Here is an 18,547-nt window from a genome sequence, read left to right on the forward strand (position 1 = left end):
TTCTAGGAGGAACAACATACGGGTGAGAGGCAGGGTCGGACATGGGCATACAAATTGTCTCAGGCACCAATGAAACATTGGTCCAAGGTTGCAAATGCCAATTCATTCCTTTTGTGAAAGACTGTTTAAATAGTACCCAAGGGGAAGTTTTTTGATACAATGTGATGCAAATTGTGCAATTTAAAGACTATTAAGCAGCAATGGTCAAAATGACTATCTGTGTAGTGAAGTAAATCATACAGGCCCACATTGGCCCAAAAAGTGGCCAGCTTTGATCCCAAAAAGATGGCCCACACTAACATCTAGAGTTTTTGGTTCAAGCATTGCCCTATAAGCCAGTATGAGCATGGTGAGAGGGGTCCTGCGTCAGATCAACGATCAAGACCTGGAATAATATATACAGTCCCTTTTCAAAATCCTAATGATCCCCCCCCCCCCCCCCCCCCCAAAACAGACATTACACACATGGTATATTCATCTATCCAGCAGTGCAGAAACATGTTACCAAATGTCCTGACCAGGGTTCACGTCTTCCAACAGAAGTAAAAGATACTCATGGCAGCAAGGAACACAGGATCCGTTCAAATTCCGTGAAGCAGAGATCACCTTATTCAAAGCCCTATCATCGTGCACCGTGGCCAAGAGACGTAAACCTGGCATGGTAAACAAAGTATGCTACAGATGGGGCTTCCCATGCAAGTTATTGTTTGAATTTAAAAATCAGCAATACGCCACAGCAACAGAAGAGGAAGCAGCTGAATTAATGATGATACGAGATCAAAGGGACTTAGAACGAAAGAAAGGATCGGATCCTAAGGACACAGTCAGGTCCCTGAAAAAACCCAAAGGCATATGGATCCCAGACTATCAGCGAAGAAGAAATCGGAGACAGCATACAGGGGTAGACGCTGGAAGCTCTGGAGATCTCCGGATAAACAGTATGGTCATGCGGAGAGAGTATCTCCTGGAACACAGACCACTTATTTACAGGGGGGGGGGTCTGTTCTCCTGCAGGGTGAGGGAGAGCTGCCCGTTGTCTCCTGGTTCGCATTTGGTTCCAATTGTTCTTCTAGTTTTGGGTTTAGCGGGAGCAGGCAGCCGTGATATTTCTGACATAGGTCTCTTCAATCTCCTGTATGTATACAAGATCCTTCAAACATGCTTGGCGTGTGGGGGGTGTTCTAGCTTTCCAGGCTCGGAGGATGTTCTTCTTGGCAACCATTCCTGCCACCGCAAAGAGCGGTCATATTTTGATTGGGGCCTTACCTATATCTCCCAACAGATACTTCACAGGGGTTGCTGGGATCTGGAGGCCGATGATGTCACTGACCGTTTCGGCTACCTCTGTCCAGAATGGTTTGATCAGGGGCAGTCCCAATACATGTGAAAGGAGTTTGCCACCAGGATCTGACATTTGGGGCATTCTGGCCTCAATGAGGGGGCCAAATGTAGCTATCTTGCCAGGTGTAATATGCAAGTGATTCAGTATCTTAAACTGAAGTGTAAAGTTTAAGCATATCAATACTGATTTCGTATATTGGCAGTATTTTGCCCATTGGGCTTCCTCTATGGGGACTCCCAGGTCTCGTTCCCATTTGGCTTTCATCGTGTTTTTAGACGGGGCATGTCGCTGGGTGGCCTTGTAGAGGGTGGAGATGCTTCCCATAAAGCCCTATGGTGCCATGATTTTGGTTAAGAATTGGTGGGGGGGGGGGGACTTCCGGGAAGGAGGGCCACTTCTTCTTACATGCTGCCTTCAACCTGTGGTATTGTAGCAATGTTGTGAGCCCAGTTCCTACTGCATGGACAACTCCCAGGGATGCAAACCTCCCTTCCGGGTAGAAGTCTCACACCCGCATTTCTTTCCCCGGGTCCCATCGCCTCTGCAGGGCAGTATCTAACGTGGGTTCGAGGTCCGGGTAGCGCCACAGCGGGACATGGGACCAGAATGGATTTTGACATCCTACCCTTTCAAACAGTCGGGACCAGGCTAGTAATGTCGAACCTACCGGGTCAAGTTCTCCACTGTCTCTTGTAGCTTTAGCAAATGGCATTGCCCTTAGGTTTAGTGGGGCAGCCGAGAACCTTTCAGCTTGTATGTGTGCGTATGATTCCGCGGTAGCCGCCGAGTACTTTGCAAAGTGTGCTTGGGCTGACTGGAAGTATAGGTAGACCTCCCATTTCGTACCGCTCGCACATCTTGGGCCATTGGAGTCGTACTGTTCCCCCGCCCCATACAAAACTCGTTGCCATTTTTTGAAAAAACAATTTGCCAGGCCATATCAGGATATTGCAGAATAAGTATATTAATTCCGGTACAATCACCATTTTCAGTAGCGCTATGCGCCCATACAGTGATATCGGGAGTTTATCCCACACCCTGAGTTTATGTTCTAGGAGTTCCAGATAGGGGTCATAGTTATTAGCCATTAAGGTCTGTTTGTTTTTGGATAATATGATTCCCAAGTATCGGGCAAAGGTGGGTGACCATTTGAGTTGTGCAGTGGCCGGGGATTGTACAGTAGAGGGTGTAAGTGGGATTATCTCGGATTTTCTTTGGTTGATCCGGTGCCCAGAATACTTGGTGAAAGTCTGAATCTCCCGCATCACTGGCGGTAGATCAATTTCAGGGTTTCTGGAGGTATAGCATAGTGTCGTCTGCATATAATGAGACAAATTGGGGGCAAGGGGAGTCAGCTAATACGAATACCCCTCCATGCATGTTCGTGCCTTAATTTTGCTGCCATGACCTCTATAGTAAGTGCAATGGGGGGAGATGGCAGGCATCCCTGTCTGGTACCTCTTCCAAGCGTAAAGCTTACCAATAAGGAGTTGTTAGTCCTGACGATTGCCCTTGGGTCGGTGTATAGGGCTCGAATGTATCTAGTGAATACCAGGCCAAATCCCATTTTGCTCAATACGGCATACATGTACCTCCATGACACAGTCGAATGCTTTTTCCACATCCAGTGTGACCGCTACAGTTTGGGCTTTCGGGTCTATTTGTGAGGCAATAGAGAAGATCCTCCTGAGGTTCAGTGCGGTGGATCGGGTGGGGATGAATCCCAATTGGTCCGGGTGGACTGATTTATTCATATATTTTATTAAGCGGTTAGTGATTGCCTTAGCGTATATTTTAGCATCCGAGTTAATGAATGATAGAGGCCGGTAGGACGCAGGATCTTGAGGCGGTTTTTGTGGTTTAAGGCGCACTGTGATTATTGCTTCCCTCATAGTATTTGGCATTGACCCTTTTGTCAGTGCCTCTTCCCATACCTCCAGTAACTTCGGGACGCGCTCTGCCTTGAAGGTTTTATACAGCTCCGCTGAGATACCGTCGGAGCCTGGCGTCTTGCCCGCTTGTAAGTCCATGATGGCTTGCTCTATCTCTTCGGTGGTTAAGGGAAGATTGAGGTCTGCTTGGTCTGTCTTGTCTAACTTAGGCAAGGGGAACGAGTTCATGTATTCCCGCTATTCCTCTGGGGATGCCCTGTCCGTGTTGGCGTAGAGTTTGTTGTAGCAGTCCCAGAATATGTCGTTAATATCTTCCAGCTTAGTTCGTATTGCCCCGTCAGTGTCAATTATGCTTATGTGTCTCATTCCTTGTTCCGCTTTATTGAGGTTGGCCATATTTCGGCTAGCTTTGTTCCCTTTGCCATACTTCCTAGACCTCCTGGGTTGGGACACATAAAAGAGTTCACGCTCAGCTAGTGACTGGAAATGTGTAAGTTGTTCCGATATTTCTTGGAGATGGATTTAATCTTTGTTCAGCGAGTATGCCGTTTCCAGCCCCTTCAGCTTATGTTCGGTTTCATCTAGTTCCCTATTTCTTTCAGTGTTCTATATGTTCGTGACATCAACTGTCCCCGCAGCCATACTTTAAATGTTTCCCAGATCGTAGTATTAGATCCTACAGAACCAGCATTACGTTCAAAGAAGTCTACCATTTCTGACCCGAGTGTTTTTATTATAGTGTCGTCTTTAAGCAGGGTTGGAGGCATCCTCCAGTATCAGGGAGTGGATGCTACGTTGTTCAAGGAGGACTGGGAAATGGTCAGACATTGTCGGTGGGAGAATCTTCACTCGTTAACATATGTAATACATTTCAGTGAACATAGCTAATAGTCTATGCATGAGCATGAGCCATGCACACTTGAGTAGAAGGTGCATTCCCTCTCCTCTGGGTGTAATTCCCTCCATACAACCGCTAAGGGGAGCATGGACATGGCTTGAAGTATAATTGTGGCAGCTTTGGATTAGTTTCTGTTGCCATTCGAAGTGCGATCTAGGTTGGGATCAAGGATAGAGTTTAGATCACACCCCCCATATCACATTCGCCTCGCCAACAGGCGATATCAGCTCCAGGATTTTCAGGTAGAAAATCTGGGCGTCGATGTTAGGACCATAGGTGTTTATTATAATCGTTTCTACATTGTGTAGTGTGCCCCAAATTATCACGTATCAGCCTTCTCCGTCAATTTCGGTTCTGGTTGTCTGGAAATGAATGCATCTGTGTATCACTGTGAGCACACCCCTTGATTGGGCCGAATAGTTAGTGGTAAACTTCATGGGGCCCCAGGCCTGGGCAAAGGAGTCCGTGATTTTCTTGGTGGCATGAGTCTCTTGTAGGAGGAGGTCGATTTTGTGCCTGTTGGCGTAATTTATAGGTTTTCTCCCTTTGATCGGATGAGCCAGGCCTCTAATATTCAATGTTAAGAGTTTAATTCCGTGTCGTTCTTGCTGAGGACATTGTTTGCGGGTTGTCTCTGTAGTTTTGATGTCAACCCCCATATCTGGTATCTGCGCTTGTCAGTTTTGTCTTCTTTAACCAATTTCCTTTACTCAAACTATGCTTAGAGTTAGGCTGATAACAGACTATGCAAGGCGTCCGTGCTATGTATGCTTCTTCAATTCCCAACTAGACAACTGGCCCTTGTCCTGCCCCCCCCTGCGCCCCCTCCCTCACCACCCCCCTCAACTGGACAGTTTAACCCTTTGAAACAATGTCAACATTTGTAACGGTGGGTGGCTCTGTGGGAGCGCCACTTTCCTATAACAAACATCACCCCGGAGGCCGCTGCGTCATTTTGTGGTTGAACTGAGACTGCGTTAAACCTGAGTATCTATTCGGGTTCTCAAGCTTCTTCAAGTGTTGGAGCCATTAGATTGGGCGTTTCTGTCTGGGGGCAATAGGATATTCCGTTCGATGTAGCCCGTAGCCTCTTCAGGAGTGTCAAAGAATTGTGATTAACGGCAAGCTGCAGGCAGTCTGGCAGGGAATAGCATGGCCTATGGTATAGAGTGGGTCCTGAGCGCTCTCTTTACCTGATCAAATGATCGTCTGGCTAGTTGCAATCCGCTGAAAAAATAAATAAAATAGGGGTATATGTGTATCCTGGCAGATTCATAGGACAGGGTCCCTTTATCCCTAGACAGCCGCAGGATCAGGTCCCTATCCCGATAGTTGAGCAAGCGGGCGATTACAGTCTGAGGCGGGGGGCCCGGTTTTTCGGGGGCAGGGACCTGTGGGCTCTTTCAGTTAGGAATTGCTGGGAGAATTGCGCATCAGGGAGCACTGTACGGTACGGATCACTTCTTCCAGAAAAACTTCCATCGGGGCGTTAAGGGGCTTCTCTGCCAGACCGACCACCCCTATGTTGTTTCGGCGCAATCTCAACTCCAAGTCTTCGCATTTCATCTGGACCTTCTTTAGTCTTTAGTTCTTTCTGATGTCTTCTATATCTTTGCCATGCTTAGCAGAGGTGTCTTCTAGTTCCCCTATCCTGGTTTCCGCTTCCGAAACCCTGGTGTTCACTTGCTGCAGGTCGGATTTAATCGAGGATATGGTGCTACCTATTTTGTCTAGTTTCTTATTTACCGCTGGGAATCCGGCCCGTAGTGACGTCATGTAGGGATCCGGAGTATTGCCCCTGGGGGGAGTCCCTCCGCACGTACTTTTGTAGTGAAGCGCTGGCCTCACTCGCGGGGTACCCTCGACCCAGATGCCTGTGCCGCTCGCACAGCGGGTGTTGGGGAGGGGGACCCGTGATTTGTCCAGGGCCAACGGGATGAGCCAAGTTTCTACCGCCTGCTGTCCTCCGTGGAACGAGTCCTTGCTTCTCCACTCCGGGGGACCGCCTCTGCTGTTGACTGTGGGCCGGCGGGAATGATCTGCCAGCTCCATGCCTGGGTGGTACAGTGCTGCGCGTGGGGGATGGGATCCACGGCCTGCGTTCGCACCACCGGGCACTTGGGTGCAAATATCGTGCATCTCCAGAGTTTCAGGCTCAGTAGGACACGCAAAGAAAGTCCCAGATGCACCGAAACCTCAGCTAACCGAATCTGGGTAGCCTTTGTTTCCAGTGAGTCTCGTTCAGCAGGATGGGATCAGAAGGGTTTTGTTTTTCGGCGGAGCTAGTCGGCGTCCCACCCCCGCATGCTGGAAATGTTGACTGGAGGACGTGATCCTCCAAGAAAGGCACATTACCTTGCGGCAGATGGGATGAAGGTACAGGGCACATGTAAAATTCTTGCATTTGTGGGAATGTTTTGGTTTCATTTTGTTTTAGGGATGTTTGGTTTCATTTTCTGGTTGGGTCAGTTTAATGCACTAAATGATTGCACCTGCACTCCAATGAGGAGTACGATTTGGGAATGTGATAGAAAATAGGTCTTTCCCTACCGGATTACAGATGGCGTAGCTGGACCTAAAATGGGTCACCCTGATCAAGCGAAAAGCAGTGCTTTCACTGTAATAGTATTTCTACAAGAAACACACCCATTTCCAAAAGATGAATATAGGCTAAGCAATAAGACGTTCTCCAACGCTCATTTTGCAGACACCGTTTCTAAGCTAAGTGGCATAACCATCCTGGTCTTGGGAGAGGTTCCCTTGAAGCTTATCAATGCTCAGAGATGGTTAGGGTAGATCCCGAATGGTCCCAGTGAAGCTACATAAAACGCAAAGTCACCGTGGCCTCTGCACATACCCCAAACAAAGGTCAAGATACCTTCCTGCACTCCTTCTCCAGGTTGCTGGCAGGGTTGCAGTTGGAGATATCATAATAGGAGGAGACTTTAATTGTGTTGTAGACCCCACCATGGATAAGCTGTTACCCCACAAACTAAGATAGATGACACTAACTCCTTTGTGATTGATCCGTCATTGAAACGCAGCGTTTTTTCCACCCGGGGGAGTGGGACTATACATTGTTCTCTGCGGTTCATAAAGGTTTCTCAAGATTAGATATGCTACTGATATCCGATACCCGGTATCCCATTATGACAGAGATAAAGATCCTCCCAAGAGTCCTCTCAGACCAAGCCCCAGTACAATGTCACTGAACTTGGGGACACCATAGACTCCAGTTAGACCACACTGGAGACTCGGTGACTTAATCCTACAGGATATTGCAATAAAAACACAGAAACCCTAAATAACTATTTTGCCAAAAGCGACACAGGGGACCTTTACCCGCAGACTTTGTGGGATGCAGGGAAGGCAGCACTGAAGAAGTGAAACGGCAGCTTACAAGAAGGAAAATAGTGCTCACAGGAAGTTCATAGCCAGAAACTGGCCCACAAACAGAGAAACACCTGGAAAACTCAAAGGGCATGGCGGCTAGCAAGAAAGGTGCTACAAGCACACAGAGAAAACTGCCCAGGCAATGCTATACACTAAGCAACACTTCTATTTATGCTAAAGGCAACAACACCAACAATCTCTTAGCAGCAAAACTACATAAACTAATTACACATAACTTTAGCATGGCCCCCGAGAACCCCAACGGGTTTAGGGTCACAGCAGACCCTGAGAAACTCAAGCTAACAAGCTTATTTCCGTGATGTACTGGCCAAACATCCGATCGATCCAGGATTTAAATTTATTACAGCAGCAGGACTCAAAAGCTACACGAGAAGCCCTAGAAATTCCAATAACGGAGCAGGAGATAACCCAAGAGATACGTTCAATCCCAAATTGTAAGGCCCCATGGCCGGACGGCTTCTTGAACAAATTTTATAAGACATTTGTACATATAATATCTCCCCACCTTGCCAGGTTAACAACTCATTCTTTGGGGCGGTGACTGAAACTAGGATTGAAACTATGGCTGAATCGACCACAACGTTGATCCTGAAACCGGGGAAAGAACCAGAAGAATGCTCGGGTGGCAACTGGCTCGCCGTTTGGTGCACACATTTCCCCTGTGCTTCGGACTCTCCACTGGCTTCCCGTGGCCCAGCGGGTCAAATTTAAGGCATTATGTATTGTTCATCACGCCTGTCATAATCAGGGAGCCGAATATCTTCAAACCAAATTCACCCGCTACTACCGTACTCGTAGTCTTCGCTCTGTCACAGCTGAACAACTTGTAGTGCCAAGATATTAATGTCTCAGGTTGGTGGTCGGGCCTTTTCCATTGCTGCAGCAACTCTATGGAATGACCTTCCGCTTTCTATAAAGAAAACATCCAATTATTCAGCTTGGGAAAACCTACTTATTTTAGGCTTTTTCTATAAGTGACCTCCCCTCTCAAAGCTTTTGGGTGACCATGCGCTCTAGAAATTATTGTAACATAACATATCAACCAATTGCCCTGTTAAATGATGAGGCAAAAATGTACAGATCCAGATTGTCAGGAGTCCTCCCGTCACTGACCAACTGCTATCAAACAGGCTTCATCATAGACAAGCCCATGATAAAGGAGTGTAGTAGACTAAAAAGCATTGGGTACCCAAAAATCCCCAAAATATGAGATTCTCTCCCTTGACACACACAGGGCATTCAACAGTATGAACTGGGATATCTTGAAACCCTCCTTTGCGAATATGGCTTTGAGCCCAAAATCTTTAAATATATTATGGTCAATTTTAAAATTCCCAAAACCAAAGTACGAGTCAATAGACACTGGACGCCCCTTAACCCCATAGAGAAGGACTAGATCGGGATGCCCATTGTCGCCCCTCATCTGTGACCAAGAAATGGAGACACAAACCCAGTGGATCTGTTTAAATCCAGAGATCCAGGGAATCGTAGATATATGCCGACGACATTCTCTGTTTTCTCAGTAATCAATTTAAGTCCTTGATGGATTTACTATCTACTTTGGATGACTGTGGCGATATCTCAGGGTTTTGCATAAACAGACAACTCGGTAAGTCGCAATATCACGGAGGATCTCGACGCGCTCACAGCTCTGACACAGAGTTCCCCTTTTAGATGCGCAGAGAAAGAAAGTTCTTGGTGTGCATATCACTCCAACTTACAACACCCTCCTGAAAGCGAATATCCAAGAGCACATAGCTCAATGGGACCTTCAGGAATTAACATGGCTGGGCTGAATTCAGGCAGTGAAGATGTCCTTGCTCCAGGGATTACCCTATGATTTTCAAGCACTTCCCATTCAGAGCCTTCGTAAAGACCCAACAGAGCTACAAAAGGCAGTAGGGAAATGTATATGGGCTCACAAACCCTCAAGGGTCCCACAAAGCTTTCTCACTAGGTCCAAAGGAGGTGGGGGGCTGAATGTCCCCTTAATCCGTAGATACTCTTTGGCGGCCCAAATTTCACCAATGCTAGACTGGACAGATGCCAGGAGGTCTCCCAAATGGAAGGAGATCAAATCGGCAAATTCACAACCTCTGCTCTCCCTCCTCCCGTTCATCCTGGAATAAGCCAGTGAGCAGGACGAAGTCTCCTGCCCGTGATCAGCTGTACTTTAAAACACAGGGACAGAGTGGGCTGCTTATTACGACTCAAGACTGGACTTGTACCCCTCTCACCGTTACCCTAAATTCTCCCCAGGGATCAACAAACTAGCTTGTATATATTGGGAGAGAATATCCCGTGATGGTTGGAGAATTCTACAGGGAATGCCAACCACTTACATTCCAAGAGTGCAAAGAAAAGTTATCGCTTCCCGAAACAGCGTTTCAGATATTCCCAAATCAAAGCGAGCGGGTACCAGAACACCAACTGGCCTGGAGCTCAAGATGCACAAAGGTGCAAGGGTAAAAAAAGATCTCCAACCTTTACAGACTCCTGGGGAGAAAGTCTGATATATGCTCAAATTGTCAGGTTCCCATGTAACAGGAGGCAATAGTGTAGGGGCGCTTGGGTGGCATTAGTCGTCATTGTTGGAACTTTTACCAACACCTGCCTCTTTTACCAAATAGAGTAATTACCAGGGAAAGATACAGGAAGTGCTTCCAAGACACCTATAACAGGGTGTACCAATAAGGGAACTACATTCAAGTTTCCCTCTTGTACAACGCACCTTTAATGTTACACGTTGAAACTTTAATTTTGTCTGTCATGTTGTTTAAAGTTTTGTTTTTCCATTATGAATCATGAAGATAAATGTTTTTCTTTGATTATCATATGTTGATTATTGGAATTCTAACTGTCTTTGTATAAATCACTTCATTATTATAATATGAATTAAAGAATACATGTAAGTACAAAAATGTTTTTTCCCCTCTCCAACTAGCTCAATTCTGCTAAAACGCCCATAAATAACCGAATTAGAGGATTGATGCAATTTAGGGGTCACCCGGAAAGTAATTATCGAGTGATTATTCCTAAATAATCTTTCTGCTTAGACTGTTTATATGCAGGGTGGGATACATCTATATTTACATATTAGTCGTCGTTGTGACCATGGAGGGTTGGTTTGTTTGTGACTACAATTCTCCTTAACTATGATATCAGCCAGCTACTATTGTCCCAGTTCAAGATGGAGCACTTCCTGCACAGCAGTGATTGGCTTGGAGTCAATTGTGATGCAGTTTGGAACCTTGGATGAGGTTCTAAACGGCCTTTCATTCAAGACCATCTCCAGAGAGGTCCAAGCCTATGAAGCTCCAGAGAAAACTAAAAGAAAAAGAAATCAGCCCAAAGACACCTACAGGGAGAGCCAGAGAAGTGAACAAGATTCAGATAGATGATTGTGGAACTAGAAGTTGAATAGCTCAGAGAAAGTTCTTGCAAGTATTATGTGAAAAAGAAGTTGACTGAACAGCAATATAAATTGAATATAAGCAGATGAAGGAACCGAAGGTCAGTGTAGCATTCATCTGCTCTTGTTTATAGTTATATTACAAGTTGAAATGTATTGAATTGTTGAGCCTTTTGAAGCAGCTGGAGCGGAGGAGTCTGCGCGCCCAAGTTGTTTTGTTGTGAGTGTGATTAACAAGGCCTTGTGCAAGCAGCGTTCGTGGCTTTTACTTGGGCTACAAGCTCGTAGTGTAAATTGAGGCACGTTAGAGAAGGAACCTTGCGGGGCACGTGTGCCAGTGAGTCGGGTGAGCAGAGAAATGCTGTATTAGAAGTCTGTTGCCTGCAGAATCAGAGTATCGTTGAATGAATAGACTGCAGTCGGCTTTCCAGAGCAGCTGGAGTAGGCGTTTAAAGCAGTAAGTCTGCGCGGTCTTGCTTGAAATTGAGCTGTCAGTTGAGCACGTTCATCGTACAATGCTGAAAGCAGCCAGCGCGGCAGCGGAACGTTCCGCTTGTTCTGAAAAGGCATATGTGGTAGTAAGTCAACGTATGCGCTGCATCGTTGGTAAAAAGGCAGTCAGTAATGGCAGAGCGACGTTTCGCTTCTCCTCACATATTTTTCCTCAGAAAAGTCAAGTCATTTATTAGTACAAATTAACTGAATGCAGGCTGTGTAGTGCTAGCGAGTTGGGGTATCCGTCTGTGGAGACGCAACACAATTACGCAGTGCATCGTAATTGAGAGACTTGTGAACTAGTTTGAAGTGAAAGACAGTGAGATATCAAACGAAAATAAAATAAATTAAGTACAGTTTCAAGAAGTTACTAAGAGTTAGGAAATGCAAGGTTTTGAAGAAACTTCATTAAAAGAAAGAAAGTGGAGCAGTTAAGCTTGGGAGTATGTACAGAAGTACATAGAATTGAACTTCGGTGCATGGATAGAACTAAAGCAGTAAAGGGAGTAGAAGCAGCAGTTGTGAACAGAAAAGCAATTTAACAAGAACAATCTTAATTTTCTACAATTGCCTCCAGGCCCTGGGAGGAGGTGGTCAGGTAACCTAGGAGGGAGTGAGCAAAAGAATTAGTATTTTTAGCACATATTTCTATGATGTTTAACCAGAGATGCATTTATTGCAGGTTCTCCAGAAGTTGAAGGATCCAGGAGTAGAAGGGAACTGAAGGAATCCTGACAGTTTGTTAATTTATACACTTCCCCTTTCCCCCGGGATGGTTCACTCAGTTGTACAATTGACTGCTGGGTACACTAGTGGGGTGGTTGAGGGGGTCTGGTGGGCTAGTCCTCTGCTCCTGCAGGATTTCGGCACTGGGACCCAATACAAATGGCAACAGGAATTACTTGATATCCCACTTAATAATGGCTGCTAGACAAACACAAGCTCGATTATGGAAGACCCAAGAGTACCCCATACTCTCGTACTGATGGATTAAGGTGTGGGAAAGCATAGCAACGTCAAGAATAACAGCGCTTGTCTCAACTACCATGCCCAAATACATCCACACATGGACACCGTTTTAGGAATTTGTGAAAGATAAAAAAACATGTCACACAGAACGCAGCTACTGAAATGCAATAGCCAACCCAAAGAAGTAATGGGAAAAGTAGAGATTGATAGGCATGGGTTCACAAACCAAATGTAGACACCTGCTTTCACAGAGTGTGGCGAGACTGGAACTAACCCTCGAGACAACTCTTTGTTGTTGTTTTCTTTTATTCACCACTTTCAGTCTAGTCCCAATCACTGGGACAATCCTCAGTAGCCTAATGGGATCCAGAAGCTGTAAAGACTGGTAGGGGGTGTCTGTACTTCCGCTCTCTATATGGTAGAGGGGAGGCACAGGAGACCCCAGCCAAGATTCTCTATAAGGTAGCAATGGACGAGCAATCAAGGCCTAGCTTCTCAGGAGGTGATGCAGGCTGGTTCTTAAGTACAGTGTAGTTCCCCAACCCCCACAAAGGAATGTCCACACACTATTACTGAAAACACAGTCTTTATATAATTAATATTCAAAGGTATGCACATGATCACAATAACGCACTTTGTACTCAGAAGTCAATAATGATAAATATATACAAGTCTAAAGTGGTACCACTAATGTTATCGAATCTCATTAAAGTGCATCAACTCTACGGTTAAAATGTCACACATATTAATAACGAGGAAACCAGCAATAGAGATAGGCAGGAACGTAAGATGGTTGGAACAATAGGCAGAACACTGACCCCTACCGCTAGGCGCAGTTCTGAGTGGAGATCCCCCCCCCCCCCACTGGGCAACCTGTAAATAAAGATATATAGCACAAGCCCAGTCCATATAATGTTCGATAGTCTTACTTCTTCCTATTAAGGTTTTACCCCCCCAATGTACCTGGTGGAGTAGAGTTCTCCAACGATGCGCCGACCGATCCTTCTCGAGTGTCTCCCTTTCAGGCGGGAGCCACGGATCGTCGAGATGGGTCGGGGTACTTGGCGTTCGCTGTCGGGGAATCGACGGCCCTTCTTGAGTGCCCTCCCTTTAAGGCAGGAGTCACGGGTCGAACGTCCGACGGTGAACAGGGTGAACTATGGCAGGGAAGTGGCAGCTTCGTTCCTAGCGGTGCTCGTCGACGACAGAGCGTTGGCGTCCTGCAAGGAAGAGGCGTGCGGGGCACCTCGGTGACAATAGTACTGGACCGCAAACAGATGATGAAGAACTGTGGCCCAGCAAGGGTGTCGAGTCGTCGGCGTCTCTGTGGTCTTTAGGTGACGGAAAACCCACCGGTGGATGCTCCTCGGCGCGTCGACGGTCGGGCCTTCTACAGCGGGAGACAAGCGGATGACGATGCAGCCGAGAGCGTCCGATGATCAATTGAAGTTCTTAGGCAAACGGGAGCACGGCGGCTCCGGTCGGCGGTCGTTGACAGTGGCGGACAACAGTCTGGGTGCTTCTCCTTGGAGTTCCACAGCAGTCCCCGTATCGGGTCGGCAGCCTGTCGAAGGTCTGTCTACCAGGGAGCGTTGGCAAAGATCAGCTGTGCACGATGGTCCCTCGTAGCTCGGGAAGAGGGTGCCTTACCAGGTCCTCTCTGGGTCAGTCCTTGGAAACACAGCGGCCTTCAGATAGCGAGGGAGAGCCACAGCACTCCTCGTCCAGCGGGGGTTTCAAGGTCAAGCGTCAGTTACTCCAGTTACTCGTCATAGTGGACTTCAGCTTCTGAACACGATTCCTAGCAGTGAGAGGTCCCCAGATATACTGTTGATCTCCCATTCATTCCGCTGGGTCACACTCAAGCATCCAATCACGACTATGGGCATTCATGCAGGCAGGCAGCCAATCAGGCACACAAGGTATTCAGGCCATTCACTTCTCTACAGACACTCACAACAAGTTATGTGTATTGGGACAAGTACCGAGCCATTCAACACTCAAAGCTGCATTCATATCGGTTTCGGCAGGGTTGTCTCAGTCATTGTGTCAACCACCAGATACTAGACACCCACAACACAGAATGCATATTCGTCACACACTCTATTCACCCAGGTCCCACCCACAGGAGGTACCCACAACATACATCACCGGGAAGGCTCCAGCTAGTCTGGCCTTCACAACAACACCATATATGGCAATTCCACCCAACAGCCAGTCAGGGGGAAGGGACAGAGTCAGGGCTTCCCAGGACTTTGGGAAAACAAGGTAATGGGTAATAGAAAGCAAGAGGCCATCGGAGACATCTTGTTTTCCATCAGGAATCAACTGATCCCAATGGCAGGGCCCGGGTATCCCAAAATGGAGGATACTCCGCGCACCTGTCAAATTCCACATGGAGCTGCCACCAGCCCATACTCTGCTCTGCGGGCCACCCACAGGTGCCCAAAAACATACACTAGGGTTGTACCCCCACCCATGGGTGCCATAAGGGTATCCCACAGGTCCGTTCACCAAACCAAAAGAGAGCTGCATGAACTCCTGCGCGGAAAACACGATAAAAAGCAGTAAAGGACAATGATACAGAGGCCCTGTCCCTCCGATGCATTTCCAGCATCACAGAAGCCTAAGAAGTTAATGAAGATTCTCAGGACTTTTGTGCGAGTGGGACTTTTGGGATGGGGGGTGGAGATCTGGCGCTGAAAACTGCAAATGACAATTACTTGTGCTCTCTATTATTGTATTATTTGCTGATCCGATAAAATATAGCTTGTAAAAAAATACTGTGTGGACAATCTTTCCTGATGTGTTTATCAAGGGGTTTACTGTACCTTAACCACCCTGCTCACCTCCTGAGAGTTAAGTATGCCACCCTACTTCTTAGAAAGCCTGGTATACTTCAAGGAAACTGAACCAATAGAGGGAAATGTACCTGTAGCATGGAAACAGTTCCCAGAGAAAATATCTGCAACAGCGATCCATGTAGACTGCGTTGGGGAGGGAGGTGAGCTGGACTGTTTGACTGGAAAAGACCCTCCTCTGAATAGTGACAGTAGAGAATTTGCTCAGGAGAAGGAGGGATGTCTGAAGCGATCTGGTCGCTAGGTGTTGTTTAGATGAGACATTACTTTTCCCTTTATTCTTCTTTCCAGTTCCACACAACCTCATTGTTGATCATTTTTGCAACATAAAAACATATGGGAATACCTGAAATGGATTACGACTGCATATGTTTTGATGATTAACTTTCTGCCTTCCTGAGGGTTGTGCTACTATTATCTCATCACTGTTGGTTATTCTATTAAGAGATTTACAAGATTTGTGTTTTTTTTATATTTCACAATGAATCAATCTTGATACAATTATGTATGGGGTTTATAAAGTCCTGAACCAGCTTCAGAGCAAGGGAGTGCTTTATAAGAAATGACGAAGTAGATCTGTGGGTTTTTTCAGAAACCCCAAGAGCTACATTCTTCTGCACAGCCTACAGCCGTCGGATCCTAAACTCCTGTGCCCTTTCTCCCACCTGGCAGTAGCTCATATATGGTCAGAAAGCTAAAACCAGTATTGCCTCCTTAGATTCGACTGGTCTAGAATGAATGTGAATAAACGTGGATTTATTCAACTGCTTGCTGTTTGCTCCAAGGCTACCTTCATTGTGACCCTAGCACTATTAATTGCATTGGATGTAGTTGAAGAGCAACATCAAGGATATAAAAAAATAAGACACCTGTACTTCTGATCTTGGGAGTTACTGACCATCTGCCAACATAGACGGCGATCTGAATTTAAAAAGCATCTGCCAGATGGTGATCTACCATAGCGCTCTTCTCTTTGAAAAATGATTTCCCACAATGGGGTTTACCTACCATTCACGAGCCAGTCGCTTATATGCTTTCTTGATGTCCCCTTGACTGGCTGTCCTGCTCACGCCGAGGACACGATATGGGTCAAAATCAGCTGCAGAACAAATCTTTAAAGCCAAGACAAGAACCACCAAAAACTGCCAAACGAGTCTCAACTTCTTCAGTCCCATGTCGTCCTCTCCTCGTATCTATAAGAATAAAAAAAGAATAGCCGAGCATCAGCTTGTGCCGGGTAGGGAAGAATACTCAGAGCAGGGACTGGGACATGCACTAAGGGGAGAACTGACAGGCTTTACACCCATCTATAAACAAAATTAGCAAAGAGGTGTGCCCTTCCTCCCACCCCCTCAACCCCACAGGCCCCCTCCCTCATAGACAAGGCAGGATATAAAGTAGAGGTTTCTGTCAAAGAGGAACTCAAGAGCCAAACAAATGTGTTTTAGGCATACAAAAGGCAAAGAAAACACAGAACATTTACACAAATAAAAAACACACAAGGTCACTCTCGCACAAAAAATGCAGAATGCAAATTTCCATCAGAAAGTTTTAAAGTATGGAATCTGAATACATTAAATTGAAAACGCATCTAGTTAAAAGGACAGGTAAGAGTGCTGGATTAAGAACATATTTGGAATAACTTGATAGTTTTGGATGGATCATAAATGAGCTCTCGATTGTTTACACATTTTATGAAGTTAACTTTACTTTTATTTGGGGGGTCTTCAAGCTGTATAGTTTCTAGTGTTCCATCTATAACAATGTTTAGTATATCAGCAGCACTTGAAATGAATTCAGTTTTTTTTCTTCTCAATATGATCATTAATTTGCTATGGAGGTAGAATAGGCCTCATTGCCTAATATTACTTCTAGGCAGAACATCAATTCCACCTGAGTGGACAGTTCCAGATGGAACCGCCATCAAAGAAACCATTGTATGAAGAAATGGATGAACCTATGTGCCTGTACGCAGGCCCCAGGCCACTGGATGGTACAAATAGGAATTCAGATTTTATTAGCTTACTAGGATTTATACCATCCACAACTGCCATTTGCATGGCCTCCAGGTGCTCAGGCAAATCTGAAAGAGTGTTGGATTCGTGCGGTTGATTAGTGGGGGAGTGAAGGAACGGAAGAAGCTAATCTTTATGCATGTAGACTGGAAGTAGCCCGAGACTTGTGTGTGGTTACGTTTATAGGTCCGAAAGGGAAACCTTGTGTGCCCATGGTGCTTCGGATAGCACAAGTTTCATGTTGCAATAAAGGTAATTCATCTTGCTCTGAAAGCATAGCCTGTCAAACGTTCAACTCTGAGGGAAAATACAGTACCAGAAAGGAACAGCAAAGCTCAGAACGATGAACAGTGGCTGGCAGAATTATTTGGATGAACTGAAAATTATCAGAATTTCTGGGTAACCGGCCTGTTTGATAAACTCTCAACCTGAATTACCCAAATCTATGGGTTAGTCAAAGCCCTATGCACAAGGACTGGCAACTTCAAAAACATGGCATATTGTTTTAGAAAAATAAATACTGCACAGGAGAAACTCACGAGAAAGGCTAAATTCCCCTTTACATGTTACACTAGGCCTCAAGACCTTGGTTAGTGATAACTGTCCCTTGGCGAGAAAGAATGGTGTCCTTTGTGTATTGAAGGTGGCCACCCAACACGCGTCCTCACAATATGCAGAAATAAAGAGAACATGCCCAGTCAGGGAATGAGACCAAGAGATAAATTGCAAGGATAACCAAATTTATTTAAAGTATGCAAGCAAAGGAGACTGCTGCCCGAGAGCGCTCTGCCAAAAAGTACATGGGCAGCACATTATAAGAAACATTTTTGTCATTACTGACATCATATAATGTACAAAATCATCGTGCGGATTGGAGGGGCCTTATAGCAAAGCCTGCTCTATAGGGGATGCCGGGCTGCAATTGGCCGCTGCTTCCCAGTCGATCTGGTGGCATGTGGGTCAGCTGGGGTCATCTCTGCTGTGAAGGTCAGGACAAATGTAACATCTCTAACAGTCTAAGCTACACAACAGGAACTGATAAGAGAATAATGGTGCATATAAAATCCTTGCATGAATGGGGGTACTTAAAGAAAATAGGTTAATATATTGGCATTCTGACCTCTACATTTAGGACTTCATTGATACCGGTGTCGCCCTCTGGGGGTTTGATCTACTATTTATGTTCCCTGATGCTTCATGACACGAACAGACATGTTTTGATTTGAGGAGAATATACTGCTGCACAGGA

General features: G+C 46.0%; 1 protein-coding gene across 1 annotated transcript in view; it reads right to left on the reverse strand.

Moving 5' to 3' along the window:
* Window positions 1-18,547, reverse strand: part of DNAJC16 (DnaJ heat shock protein family (Hsp40) member C16) — a 1,127,735-nt gene that overhangs the window by 1,048,860 nt on the left and 60,328 nt on the right. The window contains exon 2 of the mRNA XM_069610457.1: window positions 16,292-16,476. Coding sequence (XP_069466558.1) covers window positions 16,292-16,458 — 167 coding nt within the window. The 5' untranslated portion in view covers window positions 16,459-16,476. The remainder of the gene's footprint in view (window positions 1-16,291; window positions 16,477-18,547) is intronic.

This window comes from Ambystoma mexicanum, chromosome 8 (genome assembly GCF_040938575.1).
Source record: "Ambystoma mexicanum isolate Mex_15411 chromosome 8, UKY_AmexF1_1, whole genome shotgun sequence".
In the NCBI taxonomy this organism is placed as follows: Eukaryota; Metazoa; Chordata; class Amphibia; order Caudata; family Ambystomatidae; genus Ambystoma; species Ambystoma mexicanum.